Genomic DNA, 24,958 nt, shown 5'->3' with positions numbered 1-24,958 from the left:
TGGTAGAGGGCTTTAACAAATCCTTGAAAGGTGAGAATATGACTTTTCAGGTTTGGCCACCTCGTATTATTAACTAGTGGTAAATGCAGAGCAGCTTACCCCTTAAACAGAGCAGAGGAGCATACACAAATACACAGTTACCACCAAGTAACTGGCATACTGTAAATATGCATCTTCACTTCTCTCCTGGCAAAGTTTTCATGGACCTGTTAACTCAATAGCATAATCTACATTTACACATTAAAATGTCAGCTTTAAAGTTATACTTTCAGAAAAAGAACAGATATGCAAATATGAAATTCATAACTCATTTATTGAATATATATATATGCAAGGATACCAATAAAAAGAAACTAATACTGCAAACTACAACTTTGGAAGTAAAGCCAATATAACAGGAACAAAATATACATAACATTGTAGATAGGAATGCATTTACCCTGTTTTATACATTCCTTGTCTTTACATCTAATGTAAATGTATGCTAGAGCAAAAGCTGCAGATGTTAGCCTGAGTGCTTTTTGACAAGCTACAGTTCTCCAGGATCCTTTAAGGGTTGAGATGTCACTGCTGACTAATGAATGTGCATACATATGCATATATATAAACTGCTTCAACAAGTATATATAAATTAAGAGCTGTGTTCATTTTTTTAACCTCCATCACTAATACAGTTCTGTTTCTGGTGACATGGAAGAAGAATTACTGTTTGCTATGATGTACTTTCAACTCTTTTTCAAGATTAGTTTTATCTAATGAGGATTAATTTTATTGTCAATCTGATTCAGCATAATATTTTTTGGAATGCACTGATTATCACCTGCCAGATAAGTTTGATATTTCAAAGAGATGTCACTCCATCTGGTTTAACATGAAGTTATTCTTCATACAGGCAGCAATAAGCAGCAAGCTCTATTTCTCTATATTAGATTTCTTGTCTACTAATAGCAGAAATTCAGGGCCAGATTCAGTATAATCATACTTTCCTGTATCAGCATGTCTCTTTGTATCTGAAGATCAGACTTTGTGGAGTGTAAGTGATGGACTTATTGCTGCCCTCCAGGAGTTAAGCTGGTGTAACTCCTATCAAAACCTTATTACAGAAGCTCCTGTGGATCAACACCTGCTGAATGAGTAGACCTTTTGGACACCTGATTTATTTCATCCATCTAGCTAGCAGCACAGATGGTGGTACTGAACTGCACCTTTTACTCTTCAGCAAAACAGAGTGATAGCACAGCTTACTGCTTACGTGTTTGATCACACTTTGAAATCTGGCATGACACCAGTTGGACCCTCATGTAATTTGAACAATACCATTCTGATGCCTGTCCTTCCTTGGTACAGTCGTTTCTTGGTAATATAGTGAACAGTGAGTTGGGGAGAGACCTCCATTATCAGAGGGTTCCAGGAATCTTTAAACAGGACATACTACTCTTGTGAGAGAGGAGAGGGGGGAAAAAAAAGCCCGTAGGCCAAAAAAAAAAAAAGAGAGAAAAAAAAGAAAAGAAAAAAAAAAAAAGAAAAAAAAGAAAAAAAGAAAAAAAAAGTCAGTTTCATATGACAAGTTCTCTTAAAATCAAGAAAGTTTTCTGATTGTGAGATGAAAGCAGAAGGTGTCTATTAAAAAAAAAATCCCAGGAACAAATAGACTTTATTAATTTAACTAGCTAATTTAAACATTCCTATATCACCTATAGAGCACTTTCATTACTTCTAACATTTCTGGGAAGGCAGTGGATGCTCCAGAATAACCTTCAATATATTCTTGCAAAAATTACATTGCTTTAAAAAAAGAAAAATAAAACAAATAAACCCCCCAAAACACCCAGACAATCTGAAAATCCAAGCTAAAATATGCATAAAAAGACAGCAATGGCAGTATTTTGTCTTTAAAAAAAAGATGTAGATATTGTATACCTATCATACATTGTCATGCTTTTTAAAACTACAATTAAGGACATAAGAGATGTACAGTAAATACACTGCTGAGGTACATTTCTTCTAAATATTAACACCACAACAGAATTACTCCCCAGCAGGTGATGCTACTTGGGAACATATAAATACATTTTTTACATTTTAAGGCACTTTTACCCAGCATACATGACAGGTTGAAGTCAGTTATGACAAATTTGAGGCTCAAAACAAAGACTTTTGCTTTTGACTTTCAGTTCCCAGTAATTAATGACAGTTTAGTCAGGCTGTATCAGCACAAAGAGGTAACAGGTAAACCAGCCATTTAGTCTTCCGCTACCCAAAGGTAAAGTACTGTTCTGGTTCTCAGTGGCATGGAATGGCATACATTATTTTACATCAGATGAATCAGACTGAATAACAGATTAAGCAACTGACAATATGATTTAGCACTCAGTCTCAAATACAATTAGTATGCTGGCAGTTCTACCCCATGTATTTGTCATCCAATCTTAGTTAAAAATACAGTAGCTGCAAAGTGCCTTTATTCCATGGGAGAGCCATGTCTGAGGCACAAAACCTATAAGCAATTTCAACATTGAAAGATGTTATTTTGCATTCTAAAACTGTTCTGAGTGGCTGAAAAATGTTCATATTCTAGAAGAAATAAACACCTTGATAGACAATTTCAATAATCGATCTGTCTTTGCAATTCAAGTCACACTTTTAATTTTGAAAGTTACAAATACAAAATAAAAATGATCAATGGCATCATGTTTAGAGAAGTAACTGAATGTATCTGTACACAGCAATATTTCTTTCCAAAACTGCATTATTCCCCAGGAAAGCAAACAGATTGAATTCTAACAAGTAAAATGTTAGAAACTCTAATATACAGTAATTGAGTCCCTCAAGACATTAAGGGAATGCATAAGAAGACAATGACACACGTTAAATTTAAAAAAATACAAGTAAAAAACGCTACAGAAACTCAAATTACAAATGAACTGTTTTTGCAATACCCATCACAGAAGAACTGTAGCAGATTATAGTTAAATCACTATTTTGCTCATTTCCTTTCTTCAAATCCAGAAGTTTTGTTGGGAGTTCAGAGTTAAACAAGTCAAAACCCCTAAATAAACAATGTGATGCGATAGCAACAGACAAGCTTGTGGGCTAGGCTCTTTTTTATTTTTTGGTTTTATTTAAGAAAAGTCTGAGAACATGCTTTAACAGACCAACTGAGGCGCTAATAGCCATTAGAAACGCCAAGGTGTTTTGAAAGCAGTCAGAGCACTGATCTGTTAGGTTTGGTATAAACTAGATTGATGTTCCGCTAGGGAATAATCAAACTCTAGCAAGTAGAATTCCATGACATGATTGCTGACTTGATAGAAAAAAAATCACTCAAGTAATAAAAATGATAAGCAAAGTTTTTCATATAGTGGTCATAAAATTAAAAAATAAATACCAATCTAAGAACAAAGGCTGTTTCCTCGTTCTTCTTACAGAATATGGGACCTCTATGCATTCTGGACAAACATGAAGTGTTCCACACAACACAGAACACTTGAGGTATGGATGTCAGATATGGTGGCTAAATTCCATAGTGAGTTAGCACGGTAACTCTGAAGTAAGAGATTGGATTGCAGGGTCCAAACATTTCTCTTTTAAGCTTTTTATCACACTTAGTGAAGTGTTCTTGGTAAATCATGGACACAGAAAGGTGAGTTATCGGGGAAAGAATGAACTACAGCCCTTTGGCATAAGTTCTACAGCTCACAGCTCAGAACCAACAGCTGCTCAAGTAAATCTCCCGCAAACAATGCTGGGCGGAATGAGCAATCACAACAGGAACAACCTGAAATGTTCAAGCGTGCTTCGGTGCACACCAAGTCTTTTTCTACTGTGTGCTTTGCAAGCAAAAACAGAGAGCGGTTTTCCCATGTATAGCCTCCATAATTTGTATATGAAGAAAATATAAAATTCACAAAGTACCAGCTTGTTGCCACCATGAACTTGTCCACGTTGTTAATTAAACTAGCTAAGACCTTCCCTCATTGCATGAATCCACTAAACAACTTACACATTCCAAATCTTAAGGTTTTTATTCAGTCCAGAAATATAGATCTTACTTCATTTCAATGTCTGCCTTAACTTTTGACACTGTACATATTACATATCATTTATATAGTGTTTCTTTTTTTCCAGACACTGCAGACTACAAACTACATAATATTGACATGTAAAACTCTGCCACTTACTGAAGGCTCACACACATGAACGTTTCAGGCAGTTCAATGAAATTTCTAACAGAGTTGGGTAGTAAAAAGTTACTAACCCTTTTCTGATTTTAGAAAACAATTTAAAAGAATTAGTAGTTATGATGTCTTAGCCATTCCCAGTTCTATAACTCTGTCCCTTGAACCTGTTTAAAAAATGATGAAAACAACAGTAAATTTAAAATCATACAGAAAAGCATTTAGCAGCTCTGACATTACATCTATATTTAGCAACAAGAAATGAGGGCCTCCCTTCTTACACTATTACAAAGTCAGCTGGATTTAAAAAACAATAAATCCTCCCCATTTTTCTACAGTATGCCAATAAAAAGTACTTATCTGCATACACTAGATTTAAATACTTTACTGTAATAAACTACATTAAATGTGTATTGCGTTTCAGTCTCAGTAACAGATCTGTCAGGAGAAACTTCCATACCTAGTTTCCATTGAGCTGCTGCTGAGGAATGTCATTATGGTCAGAGCCTGATTTTCCACGGCTTTTGCTTTCTCTTTCTTCATCCTCTTCATCTCTTTCATCATTTCCACTATGGTTTTTACAATAGAGTCTAAGACAATAGAAGAAAAAGTGAGTCTTTTTACTGAAAATATCTTCAAAACAAACTCTCTTCTCAATTAGTTTTATGATGTTCTACAGGTAACTCTTAACTTATTCGCGGGTTTTAGTCAAACATCAGTTAAAATGAGAAAGAAAATAAGGTTAAAATAAAGACAACAGAACATCAAAGTGGTAATTCCAGTTTTCAAGAACTGCTACTACATTGCTCAGAGAATGCCCTCTTGTGGGCACACCACCACTAGTAACTTCAGCTGCAGCCAGGTCACTAACAGAGGACAGCAGTAATGGAGAGTTCTGATGTCCAAAAGAACAAAAATGAGCTACAAAATTAATCCATATGGAGGAATCAATGTTGATTACGTGCGGTCTCAGCAGTGTAAATTACGGTTTAATCAAGGGGGGAAATATCCTTCGATTCATTTTTTATCTTAATTCTCACATTACTTTGTGACTACTACAGAAATTTGTAGTTAACAAATTCTGCAGAGTCAACAGGTATTTTAAAACATCATTCTAACCGGAATAGTATTAATTTTTTTTATATAATACACTTGACTAGTCAAGTTGGGCAGAAAAACGTCAGAGTAGACTCAAGAATTACATAGGTCCTTACTTATAAATTCCTCGTGACATGTTCTCAATGTATTTAGCTTTGTCTTCTACTCCACAGTGGTAATGGTATGTTTTGATGCAGGCTTTAATTTCACACCCAATAGTAGCACCAGGCTGGCTGCAAAGTGTGCATTTCTGTTAGAGGAAAGAGAAGAATCGCACTGTTCAGCCTTTCAATCTTTTGTCTGTTAACAGTCAGTTTAATGTTCACCAGGTTTATGATTACCCTTTTGGAACAATAATTTATCTGACAGATCATCTCTGCAATAAAAAGTTAACCAAAGGTATTGTAAAACAGACACCATATAATACTAATCTATTAAAGAACAAAAACTAGAATTTACATGCCTATCACATTAAAAATAGCTACATCATTGCACATATCGTCACATTTCAAAAAAATATTTTATTGCTCCTGAAGTTTAAGATGATTCCTATCTAGCTACCTGTTCCAAAATTAACAATACATTTAAATTTTGTGTTAGGAAACAAATGAAAAGGCTTGATTCACAAAAGAAAGGAGGCAGAACTATAGCTATCTTAGCAGAACCAGTAACAAATCACACACTGCCGATACATACCATTCTTTTTCCTCTCTTGATTTCTTGAAGTACAGTTTTAATATCAAAATCACCAAACTCTGCCCTTGACGTCGTTGTTAGCTGGACAGTGCCAGAAGAGAACAACTGTAAAACAAGCAAGTCCAAAATAGTTTCAGAAGGTCACAAACATGCGATTACAAGAAGCTTTATGTGCAGAAGTAACAGAAGGGGATGTGCAGTACTCAGTTATCTCAGACAGGACGTCCTTTAGCATAATTCAAGCTTCATGTCACAGCCCAAATCAACATCCCTAAAGAGCGCATAGAGATGATCATGGAGCACTAAGGATTATCACTACCATCAGCATCCTTGTATATCCGTCCTAAAACTGAAGCTCAGGTACACAAAATGGCTACGAACACTCTAAGGCTCCCAGGTTGCTGGTATGCACCAGCTCTGTTTAATGAGGCTCGCTATCAAAAGACATTTATATTAATATTCCACAGATTGCCAGGACTACTTACTCATTTTGAGGTACAACAGAAACCACTAAGTTTGTTCTTTAAAGCCCTGCTTCATCCACAGAATTAATTATGTGGAAGAGTGCTATCTACTCAAGTTCATTAAAATCCGCAGATTTTTTCAAGCTAATAATTCTCTAAATGTGACCATCTAAAGTCAAAGTGTTTTCAGAACTTCCATTTCCTACTCTACACTTGACTGCCATGGCCTGAATCCAGTGGTCAGAAAACTGATGAAGTTCATTGATTCCTCACGGATTTTGTCTGAATGCCTGTGGAGTAAAGATATTAGTATTTCATTTTTGGAGTGGATTCTTTCAGTTTGTGCTTTCCTTTTTAAATACTGTCTATGCATTTAGATGCTAAGGTGCATTTTTAATAAGCTAAACAGTCTCTGAACTAATTCCATCTCTTAGCACATCGTCAACTTTTATCCATGTTGCCTGCAGTGAAAATAAATGAGTTGCTCACTTCACAACACTTCAGCACTAAAAGAGCTCGTCCGCACACAGACTATATTAACGCATAATTACATGTGAGAGTACTATAATAAAATCTAAAAAAAGCAATTCAGAGAAAATTCACTTAATAGATTGATTAACAAAATACTGTTACTCACCATGCACTTATAGTGTGCTGCAGCCTTTTTGGCATTAAATATATGAAGCTTTCCTCTAGCTTCATTTTCTTCTTCACCTGCATGACAGAATCCACATTTAGGTTTTGTATCACTGGGGCTGCTTCTGTGGGGAGACCTGTCTCTCTGAAAGAAAAACATTTTACTAAAATATACTGCTGGGTTACAAATAAGGCTGTAATTTTAAAAGCCTGTGGCCACCAGCTGGAGGCTCAGACAAATGTAAATTTTAATAAAATTGCAGAGAAGATATATGCAATTCTTTCTTCTAAGAAGTTTAGCATATTTACTGCTTACATAGGAACTGCTTTCTATTTCGTCTGTGCCATGTGAAGACGTGGATCTAGTGTCTTCTGTTTGCCCTTTCAAATTTGTTTTTCTTGGCTTTCCCTTACGACCCCTCCTTTTTCCTTTGGGAGGTGAAGGCTCCAACTCATGTTCATTGATACTTTCTTCTAAATCTGCTTTAGAAGTTAGAAAACATCATCAAATAACATTCTCAAAAAATTACACAAAAAAAGCAAAAAACAGACAAGAAAAAAAATTCTGTATTTTGCTCAGAAATAAAAAGTAATTTTTTCCATCTATTATAAATATGCAACTGCAGATCCTGAAAACATTATTTTCTTTTATTTACATATCACACAATTCTGCATCTTAACAATATAATCAAACACAATAGGTTTAACATTTCTTACAACTTCTTACAGTGCCAAAATGTGTCCTCAGATACATGTATTCATCTCCACTGGAAATAAGTCTCATTTAAACTACACTGAAACAGCAACAACAACAAAAATGTCTTCTACAAATGAAATGAGCTTCTATTTATTTATTATTAAGGGGCAGTCCCTCACTGTAAATTGCACTTGACGTTATGCTGGTGTTTCTTAACGTGTCCTCTCTCCTCATTTTATTTACCAAAGTCTTTTGACTTATAAAAAAAATCACTCATTTTGGCTATAACATTAACATCAAGTTTTAAAACTGAAATACTTTTTGCCTTTTTGAAGGCAAAGTGAATACACTTTAGTGACAGTGTATTTTCACATCTACTGCTAAAGGTATCTGTCAGATCATGAAAAATCATGCTTTTTTGACATTGACACCATCACAGATAAAAGGCTTAAAGTATTTATAGCCCATTATGACTATAGACATGTATAGTTTTAACACAGATATATCAAATAGGTCTGACAAGCACCTTTGAAAATGCCAGTCCAATTGCTGAATTGCTACATAATGCTAGAGTCCAGTATTCTAGTCTGTCCTTTCGATTACTCAAAACTACGCAATTAATACAGACCAACTCTGCAAACTTCTCAAGGTTGTTTCCACTATGATCCAATGAATTTATATTCAATACTGAACAACCAGCTCTGCTGTATTCATTTGCTAACAACTTTCCTTATCATCACCTGCTCACACGAATAGTCTTTTTCTTCTTTTGATATATTAAGAAAAAAGAAAGAAAGAAAAGCCATAAATTCAGTGGACCTGTTCAAGGAAACATGCACGCACACTGCCAAAGAAATTACTTCTCAAAATCCAAACCATAAACATCAACATGAGCCCCAAAATGAATGAATATACTAATCTGAAGGTCTGGACCATCTACTTCATAAATCAATAAAACATTTAACAATTCTATTATTACAGCCTTGGTAGGGCACTTATCACCATGATATCTTGGTCTCAACATCCAGGCAAGGCATCTTGTTTCGAGAATAAAGCTGCTTCACTGAGATATACTGTCTTTTCATTATCTATAGTATCACATAAAAATCAAATCACATTTATTCTAACCTCAGGATCAACAATGAATCAACTGCAGAAAAGTGAAATCACAGCCTTGACTATATTCCACTGCTATCAACATTTAGTAGAAGATAACTGAACCACAGGCTGGAGGATCTGGCATACAAGTGTGTCCTATTAAGCTTAGTCTATCATATCTGTTGGTAATCCCTGAAAGAACTACAGCTTCTTGCATATTTATTATTGAAGAAGAAAAAACTAATCCAAATGCATCGTGACAGGTTATACTGAAATACAATTCCCCCAAAGCATCACCAGTCATATGGTTAGAAAGAGGCAAAAATTTGAGAAGCTAAGGAATTCATACAAATCTGCAAATTATTTTGGGTTAAACTGCCAAGCTCATCAGCCATAGACACATTTTCTCAACACTCTACTAAAATACAGAAGTCTATCTGCCATAACACTACTATGCTTCAATATATATACACTGTTGTTTCCTAATCAGATGACAAAAGCATCATCATTTACCTTACTCTGAAAAAATAAAATATATGACGACATGGATTATCCAGTGAAACAACACATTTTACAATTTCTTCTCATAGTTTACTATCTAAACTAATTATTTAACAAAACTTGCTAAATTTCCCAAACAAGATTATTTAACTTAATTATCATACCTCTCAGATCACATAAAAAAATTTTACCATAACCTGAGGTCTTTCAAATAAAGTAATTCTATTTCATCCTGTCTCTCATCATATAAGTGAACTTTTCACTAATGTATTAAAAAAAAATCTTCCAGTCTTTGTCTCTACTTTTACATTTACAGGAATAATAGACAGCTCATGTAGTTTAAAAAAAGCGATTATAAAATTAAGGTATATAATGTTTAAATAACATCATTATGCGAGAAGTAAAAAATATTCCTTCACAAATCATTTCATGCATTTGCCTACTATATTTAATGAAGCATACTGTGGTCCATTCACCTATGTTCCTTACTTTTTTTTTTATTCCCCCCCTAAAGTTCCTCACTAATTCCATCAACCATAATGCTTTCCACCTTAGTCCATCCTTATTTTCTAAATAACACTAAGGCAAATTCTGAACCTTCTGCAACCACACTTCCAAGGTTGAAAATAAATCATAATTGCAAAAAATCAACATGTCAGGAAAGCCAATTTTTCCTAAGAAATGTCACAGCCTCCTTATAGAATAAGTTCTTAAGTACTATTGCAATTCTATCATTGTTAGAATATTTAAGATATAAAAAGGAAATAGACCACATTTTTTAAAGATTGTTTCAGTGCAAGATAAAAAAAGCATCAAGATTACACAGCTTTCCTCAAAGGACCCCTTTTCTGTCCTCAAAACCAGTACGTCCATTAAAGTTCAGAGTTCATTGAAATCCAGATGCTACATCACCCTTTCATTAAAGGAAATAGAACTCCTTGCAGATTTAGATCTTCATACTTCTAGTGACACGGACCTACAGATTAACACCACTGAGATGTGAGGATCTGTACTACCACACCTATCTGCAAGATCAATACCTCTTTTTTAACAGAATTGTGAACTAGAAGAAAGAGATTGTAACCAGGTTTTAAACACACCTGCCTTGAGCGGTCTTTACTATTTAATATACATTATGGTTTGTGCCCTATCCCTCCCCTCAAACCCACTGCCAAGCTTACCCTGTTTCCCTGGCATCTGATGGTTGAGTGTTTCCAACTTCTCATGTCAGCTTGAACTAAGGAAAACACAAAAAGTTGTTCAACTCCTCCCTGACCAGATGAAGATTTATCATGGATACCACCCATACTCTGAATCCCCTAACATTACCTAAATATTCTTCACCTGTCCCATCCCATATCCCATTTACTACATTTTTTTTTAATCACCACAATATTCTCAATATACCTTTATCTAAACTCTTCAAAGGAGGTATCTTATGAGCTTTCTTCAAAAGTGCCTAAATGCTGTCTCTAAAAAATCAAGCTTAATATGCAATACACTTTTGTAAAGTGTGAGTAGCAAATCAAGAGGAGACATTCTACATTTCTGAAAGCACCTAGGAACATGATGCAATAAATTCAGATGAGCAGAAAGACGAACAACAACAAGCCTCACATCTGCATTTTAGAAACCTATAAGCAGTACAAAGTACCACAAAAAGATGATGAGCAAAATTTTATATTATATAAACTGGTAACAGGGAAACACCAGGTTCAGACAGAAATCTAAAAATTCTCCTTCGATCATGACTACAAGGAAAAGGATCTCAAGATCTTTTGCTGTTTAAAAATAACTCTTGGCAGAGAAAAGGTTTAGACATCAACAACCTATTTTTTATTGTATCAGCTTCAAATATATATGGAATCACCTTTTCCCAAAAGCTAAGTTAAAGCAAAATAATACAAAGAAGTGATTTAAAGGTGCTGAAACAACAAATAAAAAGAAGATGTGTAAAATAAAAGCTTATATTGCTTGCTGTATCTACCTCCTGCATTACCTTAAACAATGGACTAAGTGAATCAGAAACAAAGAAGCTTAAGTCTGTATGAGGAAGATAATAACCAAAACTGATTGGCAAAATACATTTGCAAGTAAGACTATACACAAAAAGAAGCCAAAATGTAGAATGTGGAAGCAGCTTAGACATATTATTACATAAATCTAAATCTAAATCTATCTATCTATATATATTTAGATACATTCAGACACACATTTTTAAAAGTTTTTACAGTGCATTTGAGATAAAAGAAAACAACAAAATCAACCTTACTAGAATTTAAACTAGAAATAGAATTTAACAGAGAAAGAAAGAAAAAAGAAAGCACTTCAACATGTTAAAGTAAGATGTCCTTAAAATATGACTGAAAAATAATAAACTACATGTGTCAACAAAATTATTTTAAATTGAAAAGAAATGGCATAAAATCTAAAAGCCTTACTGCTCTGGTAGTCAATAATGAAAATGTGAATCCATTTATAAGCAATAATAAGAATCAGATTTGCATAAAAACAGTTGCAAACAAATATAGAATCAGGTAAACAGATCATGAAACAGTAGCTTATATCAGAAAGCTACGTGAAATTAAAGATCAAAATTCTGAATGTAATTTTTAGACTTTCCTTTTCTTTTTGAAAATGAAAGAAGACTAAGTTGCATGAAATATATCTAAAATAGAAAAAGTAAGAGTGGAGAGAAAAAATAAATCGCCTCCTAGGTCCAGTTACTAATTCGCTTTCAAAAGTACTAGACATCTCAGCAAACTAATGACACCTGTACAAAAGCTATTTTTGACTGGATAGTACCTATAGTATAAAGTACTTGGAATTATTTCTTTAGTTAAGTGCACAACATAGAAAATGAATAAAATGATCCTGCATAATCATACAATCTAAATGCTTTTTAAAGCAAATAATTGTTTGCAAAGATCAAAGAGAATCAAAACATTTAGTTTATCTACATAATCAGAGAACTTATGACTAGTGGTCTGATAAATCTTTTCAGTTAGCTGACCAAGTTACTATTTGGATAATGTCTTGCCTAGATAGGAAGCAGAATTATAATTTAAACACCACAGGGTAGCTCCTCAGATAGTATAAAACACTGACCACACTACTTTTAGATTTCTTTCTTTTCCTTTAGCTGTGTTTTTCCTTAAGAAAACACCATTGTGATGCTTTCTCAAAATACCTATTTAGTCTATAATGGACTGGATACAAGGTTACTAACTTACTGACTGGAGCAACTGTTTTTGTGCTAACATTGTATTGGATGCCATATTCATAGCAGCATTCTCCAGAAGACGGACAACAAGAAGGATCTGAGTTATTGGAGCCTAGAAAGAATTTGCAGCCATCCACCAGCAGAAGTCAAATGACAGAATGGTGATGTTACGGAAACTTCTACACCTTACTGCATTAGTGTACACAATGCTACGCATACCTACGATTAGAACAGTGTTAAAGAAAATACAACTATGAAGAAACACCGATTAAAGCATCCTAAGATGAATCAGGATGTTGCCTAATCACAATGCCGATGTGTTTTCGATGTTTTTCCTGCCAATCTCTGGCTTAAACAGAGCTTTGAAAAAGTAAGTGGTTTGACAGAGATTGCAGCATCTCTAAATAGGTCTTCTGGAGAAATATTATCCTGACTCAAACTACTGAGCAATATGAGAGGAACAAATTTCACATTTGCTCTGAAGAATGAGATAAAAAGAATGCTGAGAGGGGGAACATTCTTATTTCCATTACAGAAAAATAGTTCCCTAGGGCTTTGAGTACAACTACAACCACAATTATGGACCCTTTTTTTCCTGACCCCACAGTTCCCAAGCATCTGTTTTAAACATTAACAACAGATACAGTCATATGGCTGTCTTCATTATTCTTCATTATATTAGTATGTAACAGATGTAACAGAACAGTAAGATGCCATATTCTTTTCTTAGCTTATATTAAACTATTTCTGATCAGCTCAATTAACTGTAATTATAGAAAGGGCAGGGCAGCCTCACCTGCAAGGAACTGAAGGATACCAAAATTTAAATTTTCTCAACAATTATTTCCAATACATTGGAATAAATTCCAATAAATAGTTCCAAAATCTGAGTTCAACAATATTCTACTCTTCAAAAAGAATACACGTGATTGTGCCAAAATGAATAGTAATTAAACTAACAGAAAGCTATGGTAGTCTCAATGTACTAGCACCAATTCCTAAAACCTGTTAGGTATGAAAATTTAGAGGGCTTACTTAGACTATGAATTAAACTATTACTTGAAGTTCAGGTCAGATTATTTTGAGTAAGCTTTGTAAGCAGCAAGACAAAAAATCTAGACATCAAACTTTCAACAACTCAGTCTGCTCCTCTGAACAGGTATCTTCAAATTTGTTAATAGCCAAAGTCTAGTACAAAGCATTAGAGTACCTCACTTTTACTGTTCTTTTTCTAGTCAGTGAGAACGCAGCATATTAGAATTAGTCTGAATTTTATACACACACACACAAAATGGAACAAACAGGAGAAATTAAATTCGCTTTGATAGTCTATGTCACCTGAAAGCTAGGCCATACAGATAAATTAGAAAAAAATGACTACTGGCTGAAATAGAGAATGAGTGCAAAAGCTGACTACCAAGCCACCAAATGTAATGTTTTTATATTCAAAGAAAACAGAAGACACTTCAGCAATTCCCGTCAACTAAAAGGACACGAACCCTTATCACTCATTAATTTTGTCTTGATGAGTAGGGAGATACTTAGCCTGATGCATTTTCTCCACTTGAACTTCATGAGAGCAACAACATTTAAGAGGTCCTTTTTATTAGGTTTAAAATAGGTAACTAATTTCAACATAGGTCCTTCTTCTGGATTCTCTGCACAGTTTCATGGAATTATACTCACTTATAAACTGTTTTTTTTTTTTTTGTTAACTAGAACTTCTAACAAAAGGTACACTAGCCAGATCTCAGATTTGAACAAGGATGCAAAAAAGCACCTGTTTTCTAAGGAAGGGAAGGAAAAATTTCCAATAATGTGGCTGTATTGTTAACAGAAAACAAACTGTTCTTGACTGCACCAAACCACAAACACTTAAAAATTCTTCTACCATCCACTAACAAAAGTGATGTAATAAAAAAAGATTTGCACTGCAACAATTAAATTCAGATACAGAGAACAAAAGATAAAAATACAGATGTTCCAAACAGACTGAGAAAAAAAAACAGTATTCCAGAGCAGAAGCAGTAAGTTTTCTTCAAAAAAAGACTGACAATTCTAGTGCCTCTGTGATCTACACAGAGTGAGATATCACGGATTAGCTTTAAGTATTTCGGCACAAAATCACTTCTGAGAGCAAAGATTCATGAACATCCAAAAACAAAAGAGAACAAAAGCTGCTATGTTAGTGTCTAGTACCCTTGGCTAGTCTGTTCACTCTTTTCTACAAGTCTTTTCTGGTTTGATACACCACCTGTACACCGTACATGTTTACATTCCTCTTTGATATTCGCATCTTCCACAAGAAGCAAGCCAGTAAAACGCATACACAAAACTTTTCTGACCTATCTTATTATCTCACATCTTCCAGTTACCACTTCACTAAACAAACTTTAGCGTTTAAACATTACGGAACAAATCCTCCGAAGTCCCTTCTTAAACTATGAAAACCATCCTGTATCTTTTCCTTTATAGACATAACTTTATCTTCCAAAGGTAATTAATTTTCAATGTAGCCAAATATCATTGCTATACAACGTTATTAAGTCATTTCCAGAAGAGAGATACAATGTTTTTTTTTTTCCTTTTTAATAGAATGGAGGTCTAACACAAGAGTGTCAGCCTCTGTCATTATCAAATCCACGACTAAGTAATGATAGCTATAGTAAGTTCCCTAAACTGTATGGACTAAAAAAAGAGAACATATTATTTGTGAAAGAATTGGGTTAAAATCTCAAGCAAATATTAAACAAACTCAGAAAACTGAAATTTGAAGTATAACTGCATAGATTTATAAAAATGTAAAAGTGTCACAGAACAAGGTATTTTAATTAAATTTGAGTGCAAAATTAAACAAGATACTATTGAGTTCTTTGACTTTTGTTGCTTTTTCTTTCTTTTTGGGGGGTTGATGTTATTTCTTCTTCTCTTCAGTCTGAGAGTCTCTTTGAATGACTCTGGTTCAGTGTTTAAAAAACTGTCATCAGTGAATTTTAGGAAAAAAAAGGTCACTATACTTTTGTAGCTATTTTTTCCATGTCCTTTCAGACAGATGTCACATAAAATTTAAAAGCCTCTGTTATTAGAGGATGATGTTGTAGAATTGGTAGTAATGGTTGCTGAAAACTCATAAAGAAAAAGCCCAAGCTCAGATCCTGCAAAGAAGCGTCTGCAGAAACAGAAGTCTATATTGGCATTGAGCTCCACACAGAATTAGCAGCATATTTTCAGCAGACATTAAAACACTGCAAGCCACTTGTGAATACCACATTATTTCTAAGTGACAGTTAAAGTTTACATGTCTTTCTCTGGACTCAAGTGTCCTTCCATATTCTGTTTCTGTTTACAAACAAAACAAAACCAAAAACGAACAAACAAAGCCCTAAACTACAAGATAATATGGCCCTATTTTAACATCTGTACTGCTTTGCTTGTTTAAACCTAGTGACAGCAAAGTCAGAACAGAGAATGTTTTACACAAAGCATACCATAGTATTTAAGTGTAACTAATAGATTATAATAGATTAAAAGATTGTAATAGATTAAAAAACACCATACACACAATTTTCTACTTCCTTTGCATCTTTTTGAATACTGAAGTAAAATCCAAATCTTAACATCTATATATCTATCAATAGCATAAATAAGTAATATATTGCCTCAAGCATATATTTGATAGAAAAATAGAGAAATAACTTTGGAAATTTAATCTTCACTAAAAGAAAGAGTAATGTACTCCTCACCACTTCAATTTATGATGAAATTTCAGTTGGAAGTTGGCAAAGTTAAACAACTGTTCATTTATCCAAACTCAGATATAGTAGGAAAAAGGATTAAAAAACCACACATACACACACAATTGTGCAACTAGTTTGGAATTTTAACAGACCACACAATTTATCTGCTTTTGTGCATATCACTTCTTGCATATTTCACTACTCTCCTCTGCAGAGAGAAACAGCTTCCATTAATGTATGCATACAGCTCTTTTTGCTTATCAAAAATTAGTGATCTGATCATAAACCTTTTTATTTAATATTGGATCCTTCTTAATTGGAGAGCTAAAACTGTATGTAACAGTCCAAAAAAAGTAGTGAATGTGTAGTAATGTTAGAAATGGCAAAAAAAAAAAAAAGCTTCTACCTGATAAAATTAATGCATCTTAGACGTGAATATTTAACTGCAAATATAAGCCTGCTTCTTCCCAAAAGGGAACGCATTACTTCTACACAGTCTGTTTTGACAGAACACCAAATCTTTAGAATATCCTAAAATTTAGGTTCTGAGGTTTTTTCCACCTCTATCAATAATTTTTTTTTAGAGAAAATACAGAAATGAGATGGGCTTTCAAACTCATTATTTCTGAAAAGTACCTCTAATTTTTACTGAAAACATTCATATTTTCTAGAAAAAAAAACACTAAATTTAACCAAAGTATCTTTCTATAATGGGAAAAGTTTATATTGAATAATTTTACCTTCAGAGTTATGCGTAGTTTTCTTGTGTTTTCGACATAAAATCCTATAAACAAAGTAGTTGAAAACTGTCAAGTCAGTCACGATTCACAGGTTATTTACTCATCTTTTAAATTTAAATGCCAGTACATTTTTCTCCCACTTGTAAGACTCACTGATACACAAATTTTGCAGTGAAAACGCGCTTTTCTAGCACATCACTATATTGAACGACACGATCATCATTAGAATTGTTTTGCAACAGTTTTTAAGATTCCAAAGGTGTTTTTACAAAGAATGTGAAATAGAAATAAAAAATACAGCAAATAAATAATAGTTACATGTAAATGCCTTGTGAAGGTTTCTCTCTTATCTGAGCTTTATCATGCAAAGCACAGTAGTAGTGATATGTCTTGTGACATGTTTTCACATCACAGCCAATGGTTGCTCCGGGACAATGGCACAGGGAGCACATCTGTGAAGAAAGAGAAACCACAATTCCTGTTACTGTTGCTTTAATATTTCTGTATTTAAAAATAACATAGTAACCACTCCTGGTATCAAAACAAATGGAGCTATGGAAAGGAGTACTGTTACTCATATTGAGTATCATACTGTCTTTCTTCCACTCTTCCTGCTTTCCAGTGTTTTTCTTCATAAATTTTAAAAGCAAGGGCATATTTGCTGCAATTATGCAACAGTACAATAATCATCATACCTTAATTATCATTCAGTGAAGAAAATAAGTAATTTACTTTTGTGGAATATGGTATGTTTGACGGAAGTGACATAACTGTTCACCTAAACACCCTGCCCCCAAGGACAGTATGTTTATGCCAGCCATTTCAGAAAAGTTGAAATCACAAACTGTACCTCATTAATTCTGAATTACATTATGAAAGTATAAGGAAAAAAAAAGGACCTCCTGCTGGCAATGAATCTTGCAGAGTTAGAAATACTGACAATTTGCAAATTTATTTTAGATTCAGCGGTGAACTTTCCCTCCTTTTTCCATGCAGCTATTTCTTTAAATCATTTCCAAGGGACTCACTTCAGTGAAACATTGGTTAGATATAATAAATTTCTTTCAATTATATTCAATTTCACTTTTAAACTTATATGGCAGAAAAGGTTAAATGTGAACCTGTTGCTCTACTCTTCTAAGAATGTATCCTTCTCATACTAGACTCACCTTCTTGTTTAGTATTTACCATCTATCATGCTTCTAAATTGCTCACTGCTCTTCTCACACTGTATTAGAAAATTAAATACTGACATTATCGCAATATTTTTCTCTACAGATATATTACTCCCAAATCTCAACACTTTCCCTCCAAAGACAACCAAAGCTTTGCATCTGTATCTCCCCCTCTTCCCTTCTCACCCTTGAAAGATTACAGTTAATTCCAAACCCTTAAGCATAAATGTGCAATGCAAGATATTCCCTACATCTCTCTCTGTGGAATAAGCTTTCTGCCCGCCACATTACTTGACTCCCTAGCTTAGGTAAGTTCTTCTCGTTAGTCTCAAATATCTCAAATAAATGCAGCGTTAAAGTTCTGTAATACAGCATTTATTCAGTTCTTCAATTTTAATGAAGTTAACTAAACAGTAAAAATGTCGAAGCCTTCGATCATCTACGTTTACTCCTCTGCAAACTCAGAAATGGCATAGTCACATAGTTTCCTAGTTCTTATCTAATTTGGATGACTATTTCATCCCACAATTTTGTTACACATTATGATTTAATATATAATAATGGCTGATTAAAGCTACTTATAAAAGACTAGGGTTAAAATTATATCAATCCATTCAATTTTAGTTAGTAATTCCTTATTTTTAAGCAGAGAATTGACTAAAAGTAGGAAACTATCTTCAGGAACACCAAGATGCATCCGTGTGAACAAAACAGACCACAAGAATTTTTATACTAATTTTGTGGTCTGTGCTTCCCAGTAGTAAGAAAACATTTATCACAGTGGGACAAGTCTCACTCTCCAAATAGTCACCATCAACAGATTAATTTTCAAGGTATATCAGGTACATGTGAAGTCTGACAAGCTGCAAAATAGAAAAGCTCTTAAAAAACGTACAGCTAACAGAAATAATAATGATTTAAATGCACTGTATTCACAAATGTTTAGATTTAATGAGTTGTTATTACTGGCCTATTAAGGTTCAAATACACCAAATTTTCTCAATCATAAACTTACTAACATCAAAAACGTTCTACCCATCAGCCAATTTATGGAACAAGCTTCAACTTTCAGTACACTTACTAAAGGAGGGAAGCTATGTAAAAATCTGTCAGCAGACAAATTTAGTACAACCTATCACTATACCTACTTAAGCTGATACACCACACAAAGCTTTTTGCTCAGTGTGTTCCCAGATAAAACAACAAACCTAAATTAAGACTTAAAATTGTCCTGTAAATTCCCTCTAAACGGGAAACATCTCAGGACTCCAAATCTATTAAATTGTTAAGTTTTTGCACAAAACCTGGACCCAGTTAAAGCTAACACCTACAGCTAGTAGGCTCCAAGAACATAACTGTCTGTGGCATCAGTGGAAGAACACAAAAAAGGATTCAGAATCACAAAGAAAGAAACCACCAACAACATAAAAATAAGTAACTTTTAAAAACCATTTGAGAGAGACAAGCATCAAAAAGTTTGAGTAGTTCCATTTGCTACCATGTTTAAGTTCCTAATCACAAAGTGCATGATGTGCAAACAGTTTTTTTCTTTATGCTTTAGGTAAGTAGAGCCAATCAAGTTACATGTATGGAAAAAGATTCAAACAAAATACTGTATGAAATACTGAACTATCATCATATAACTGTAGCTATATAATTATATTTAGGGCTACTCTTAGTCCAAGAACCAGTAAACACTTAAAACAGTCATTGCTGCTCAATTCTCACAAATTTGTTGGAGCTGTAACTAGCATTGTAAGACTAAAGATGTCTGCATTCACAGAGCCCTCTCTTAATTCAGTATAAAAGGAAGCAATAAAAGTGTTTTTGGCAGTTAAAACCAGAGTTTGGCAGCAAAGTCAAATATTGCTAAAGGCCCAATATTACCTTCACTAGGTCCTAGAATGTGGGGTTCATTCTGAAATTTAGCAGAAAATAGTAAATAGTAACTACCAGGTTAGAAACATTTAGGGCTATAAAAAAAATCCATAAAATCCATATTTAAAAAAATCCAGTATTTCCATTTAAAGGAACAACAGTTCAGTTCTAAACCAATTTTACTTTAACATCTGTAAGTTCTCCATTGGCTTAGAGCAAATGCAATACTTTTTTAAAAAAAATATGATTATACACTGAACAATTCCATGGTAAACTTCTTAGAAGAAAATATTGTCTTCCATTTTCCAAGGCCAAAAAAGGAGACTTACCAGTTTAGTGCCTCTTTTTATTTCTTTCTGAATATCTTCAATAGAGAATCCACCAAGACTCTCATTATCAGTATGTGAAGATACCAGTGCAGATGAAAACAGCTAAAATCGTAAAAACAAAACTTATTTTACAGGTATAAGTAATATAGAATATTTACATATTTGAAAACCAGAAACATTTCAAATAAGAGTGGTTATTCACTTGTGCAATGCCACAGCTGACTGAATTTTTCATTTGTTTGTAGTCTTCTAGTAGTTCACTACATTCATCTCCTTTTTCCTATGAGTTACTTACCATACACTTGTGATGTGCTGCCACCTTCTGGTTTTCTGACATCAATAATTGTCCACATTCATTATCTTTATTAGATCTACAAAAACCACACTTCCTTTGTCTTGAAGAGACTTTTTTCTGTCCAACTGAGCTTGTCATGATTTTAAGTGACCTTAGAATGCCACCTGAATCCTCTCAATGCTACAGAAACAAAAGTTGCAATCAAAATGTTAACAAAAGGCAATTTAGTTTACAGTTCTATAAATGTAATATATTTTACTAAAAATGATCTCTCCCTCTTTGCCTGTTTACACTAGTATAATACACCCAAATAAACATGCACCCAGCAGAGACAGTATTCTCCCAAATCTTAATGAAACTGTATCAACAAGCAGTATTAGCCTTTTAAGCAAAAAGTTTGAAGACTAATATAAAACTTAGAGAGAGGAACAGCAAGAAATAAATGGAAAATGTAACAGCTACAGCAATCATTAGGACTCTGTTGGAAAAAAATACTGCATTGCTTTCATCCTATTTCTAGTAATTACTTATAACAGCAAAGCTATGTGTAAAAAGTGCACTACCTCTGCATGTAATAAAATCGAAGCTACTGAACTGCTTCAAAAACAAAACCCCCAAAACCCCAGGTGTCCAGCTTAGCATCTAGAACAGGTTTTGAATTTAAAAACTCAAAGTAATACTGCAGATGAGTAACTACCTCTATGAGATGAAAAGATAAAATGTTATCATTTTAGCTATTATATAGGTACGCTGTGGCTAGTCAAGCAGCATTAAGAACAAAATTTTAGAAGGATCTATGACTAACATGCTGCAACGGAAATGTTTTCAAGACTTACAGCTGACTTAGCAGTATCATACTAGTAGTAAGCACCTGACAGTTGCTATTCTCATCTAGAGTAAATTAAGATTAAACTCAATACGAATCACATACTTTTAATGTATTATCAGCAAAACATTTTAAAATGCAAGAGGTCTCCAACCCAGTAAAAAGAGACACATTGCAAGTTCAGAAATGAAAATACCTAACAAGTACATATGCTTCTTGAAGCAGCAGTCTGTGTTCATTTGCTCCTATAGCTCTCAAAAAATACCATACAAACATAACCTAGTCTATATTAACGAACACTGACTTCTTCAAACAGATTGCTTACAGCTTTTTACTTTAGAAATGAGCCTTACTGTTGCACAGAATAGACCACAATGCAATAAAAATAGCCTCCTCCACCTTTGCCCACAATAGACTCCCATCTAAATTAGAAAAGCCACCATACAGTCTGATATTTCTCTTGAAAAGCAGATGTGCAATACATCTGGATTGCATTACAATGGCTATTTGCATGAAAATGCATGACTTTTGAAATTTGTAAAGTCAAATCTGCTTGCTTCTAAGTGCAGTCAGACTCTCATAATACTAATATAACTATTTTTATAATAGAAAGTAGAGCAATGTTAAGTTTCTGCTGACACATACTTTCGTTAACAACAATCCTTTTAAATTCTCACTTTCCTATTTTCACAATTTTAACAGACTGAATTTTTAAGTGCTCGTCTTGTTAACTACAAAATTCATACATCAAAAAATGTCTATCCTGTATCTATTGCTTTTGCTTTATCAAGAGCTTCATTCACTTTCTTTTATCAGCTCAAAGCAGTTTACCAGCTGATGACGCATACTCGTAAGAAGAATGCATAGATTTCAGATCTTGCTGATTTGCACAAAAAATGTGCCAATCTGGATAAACTAGTCACACCCTTTTGCAGTGGCGATAGAGTCTCCTTAAGTATTAAACACAAAAGAATTACTCTACTGTAGTCTTCAAAAAAAAAAAAAAAAAAAAAAAAAAAACCCACAAAATCAAGACAATCCTGTAATCCCTTTTTGAGTAAGAAAAAAAATTTTGGTTTTAGAAAGAAGGAAACAAAGACTTTCAAATATTCTTCAAATTTTAAAAACTTAAGTAAGACTTGGAAGCAGGAAAAAGACCTACAAAAGAACAGTAGGAAAAAATATTACAAAAAGATTTCTTGTTTTCAGACATTCAATAGCATAAATCACAAGAATATAAATCACAAAGTGATGGGTTAGAAATATTCCGTAATAAAGATAATTTGATACATACACACACACACTCATTTGGGTCTACCTGTATTAACAGCGCATTCCTTCTGTAAACTATTTTTTTATATTCAGATTATATTATCACTAACTATTTTGACAGCAATGATAATAGCTCTTAACAGGAAGATCAGGGATTTCCTTGAACATACATGCACAGCTTCTACTGACTTAGCAGGAATCTTTTCTCATAATAAGAAATACTGGATATGACTGTTACAGAATTTTGTGGCTACTTATAGTAGCTAGAGCTACTATCACTAGCAAATTCGTATTTTAGAAAATGCAAATGATTTATAAAACACACAAAAATTTAAGTTCCTCATTTCATCTTTAACTTATAAGAACAGTAAATTTGGAAGAAACAAGATTATCAAGAATCTTATCATAGCTGACTGCAGTTAACTGCCCTCAGCCTCATGCTTGATAGTACACTTGAACAGACACATGAGAAAGTACATCATCATAGCATGTACATCTGACATAACCTCACTTTGTGAAATACTTTTGCATAATTAGATTTTAAGGCTCACATTAAGGTTAAAAACAATACTAATATTTACTTGATGTATGCATGTTCATGTTGTAATGAAAAAAATAAATTAGCAAAAATTGTTTTGAAATAATTGTTCAATTATAAATAATTTAACACTTGAAAAATATTCAAACTACAAACAAACCAAAAAACAGCAGAGTTGGCCAGAAAGGAAATACATACTAAAATGTTTACTCTGAAAACATTTTTAAGATATATGTAAAAGTTTTCTTTCCAGTACTGCATTCTTTGCATTTGTCTTTCCTGTATCATTAAGTATTACCATTATTTATATATTCCTAAAGACTGTAGAAAAAAATGAGTATCAGAAAACATTTCAGAAGCATTTTTTTCAGAGACTTATCTCTAAATTATGTTTGATTTCTCATAAATGTCAGAAAACATTATTCTGACATTATTGGGATCGCATTTCTTTGTGCTGAAATCCATGTCTCACTCCGTCGCTTTAAAATATCTTTTTTTCTGAGAAAGATGAAACAAGATATGCAGCTGTATCACAGACCCAGAATTCTGAAGGTAAACACTCAAAATCTTTTTTCTCATTGCTACAGTAAAATCTAAGAGCAATTAATCCACTTTGCTAAGTATCAAGCTACATTTCACAGGAACAAGAAAAGCAGTGCAACTTAAAAACATCTCAGTATTTCTGTTTTCTACGTTTAAAAAGCTAAACAACAAATGGGATTTTTAAAATTGTGTTTAAATACATTCTTGACAGAAACCTGGCATATGAGCTTTGTGAGAAAAAAGTTTTATAGACTGATTCACTGAAAGGGATGTACTATGGAATCACTGACTAGAAAGATTAGGCATTATTTCTACCAAAGTGGAACATGTGTACTACAAAATAGGTATTTTATTACATATAAATACATGTTCCATGTGCTTGGCCTAAAAATGGGAGGTGATGCCTACCTTAAAATAACAGATGATACTCATTCAGTGACTTTTCACCCAAAATCTTTGATTCATTTGCATTTATATTTCTTAAGGTCCACTGAAGTATTCAACATAGTGCTTTTCCTAATACATCTTTATTTTATCTTTTAAAAGTATGTTTTATTGTATTTAAATTTGTTTTATTGTATACTGATTTTACTGAGTGCTAGACAGCAAACTTAGGAAATGCAAAGAAAAAATGCAAGCTCAAGGACTCTCAGGCAAATTAGAATGCTTCTTAGTATTAAGAGATATTGCTCAGCATCCAGGAAGGGAAAGTAACCTGGATTCTAATTTCTGTTTATCATTTGAATACATTTCAAGAGTTACAGTTTGTTTAAAGAAGTTAAGCCCAAGTCTGTACTTCCAGCAAAGGACAGTAATCTAAATGCTGTACTTTCTGACATAAAGCCTGTTTTGATGTAGCCTATATGCTTACTGAATTATATTAAAAAATTATCTAGGACTTAAAATTTATGTGAAGATCTCAGACATCCAAATAAACCTCTCAAAAGAAATATACGAACCTAAAAAAAACCTTAAATGTGTTAAAGTGGTTTGGACAAGGACAGGAAAATCTATAGAAAATATTTACATAGATA

The 24,958-nt window shown here is 33.4% G+C and overlaps 1 protein-coding gene across 7 annotated transcripts in view; it reads right to left on the bottom strand.

The window, feature by feature from the left end:
• Nucleotides 1-314: 314 nt before the first annotated feature.
• Nucleotides 315-24,958, bottom strand: part of PHF6 (PHD finger protein 6) — a 35,467-nt gene continuing 10,823 nt past the window's right edge. For 2 of the 7 annotated variants that reach the window (XM_062584837.1, XM_062584836.1), the window contains 10 exons: nt 20,746-20,925; nt 20,451-20,552; nt 17,387-17,520; nt 17,069-17,112; nt 7,389-7,555; nt 7,074-7,217; nt 5,973-6,077; nt 5,393-5,526; nt 4,639-4,768; nt 1,555-4,345 (listed from right to left, as the gene is read on the bottom strand). In XM_062584837.1, the coding sequence (XP_062440821.1) occupies nt 4,639-4,768; nt 5,393-5,526; nt 5,973-6,077; nt 7,074-7,217; nt 7,389-7,555; nt 17,069-17,112; nt 17,387-17,520; nt 20,451-20,552; nt 20,746-20,883 (1,098 nt within the window). In that variant the 5' untranslated portion in view covers nt 20,884-20,925 and the 3' untranslated portion in view covers nt 1,555-4,345. Of the gene's footprint in view, nt 1,437-1,554; nt 4,346-4,638; nt 4,769-5,392; nt 5,527-5,972; nt 6,078-7,073; nt 7,218-7,388; nt 7,556-17,068; nt 17,113-17,386; nt 17,521-20,450; nt 20,553-20,745; nt 20,926-24,958 lie in introns of those variants that run through there. The other 5 variants (XR_009959596.1, XR_009959597.1, XM_062584839.1 and 2 more) reach the window with 5 other exon arrangements.

The sequence above is a fragment of the Rhea pennata genome, chromosome 11, assembly GCF_028389875.1.
Source record: "Rhea pennata isolate bPtePen1 chromosome 11, bPtePen1.pri, whole genome shotgun sequence".
NCBI lineage: Eukaryota > Metazoa > Chordata > Aves > Rheiformes > Rheidae > Rhea > Rhea pennata.
This window is presented reverse-complemented; position numbering and strand designations above follow the sequence as displayed.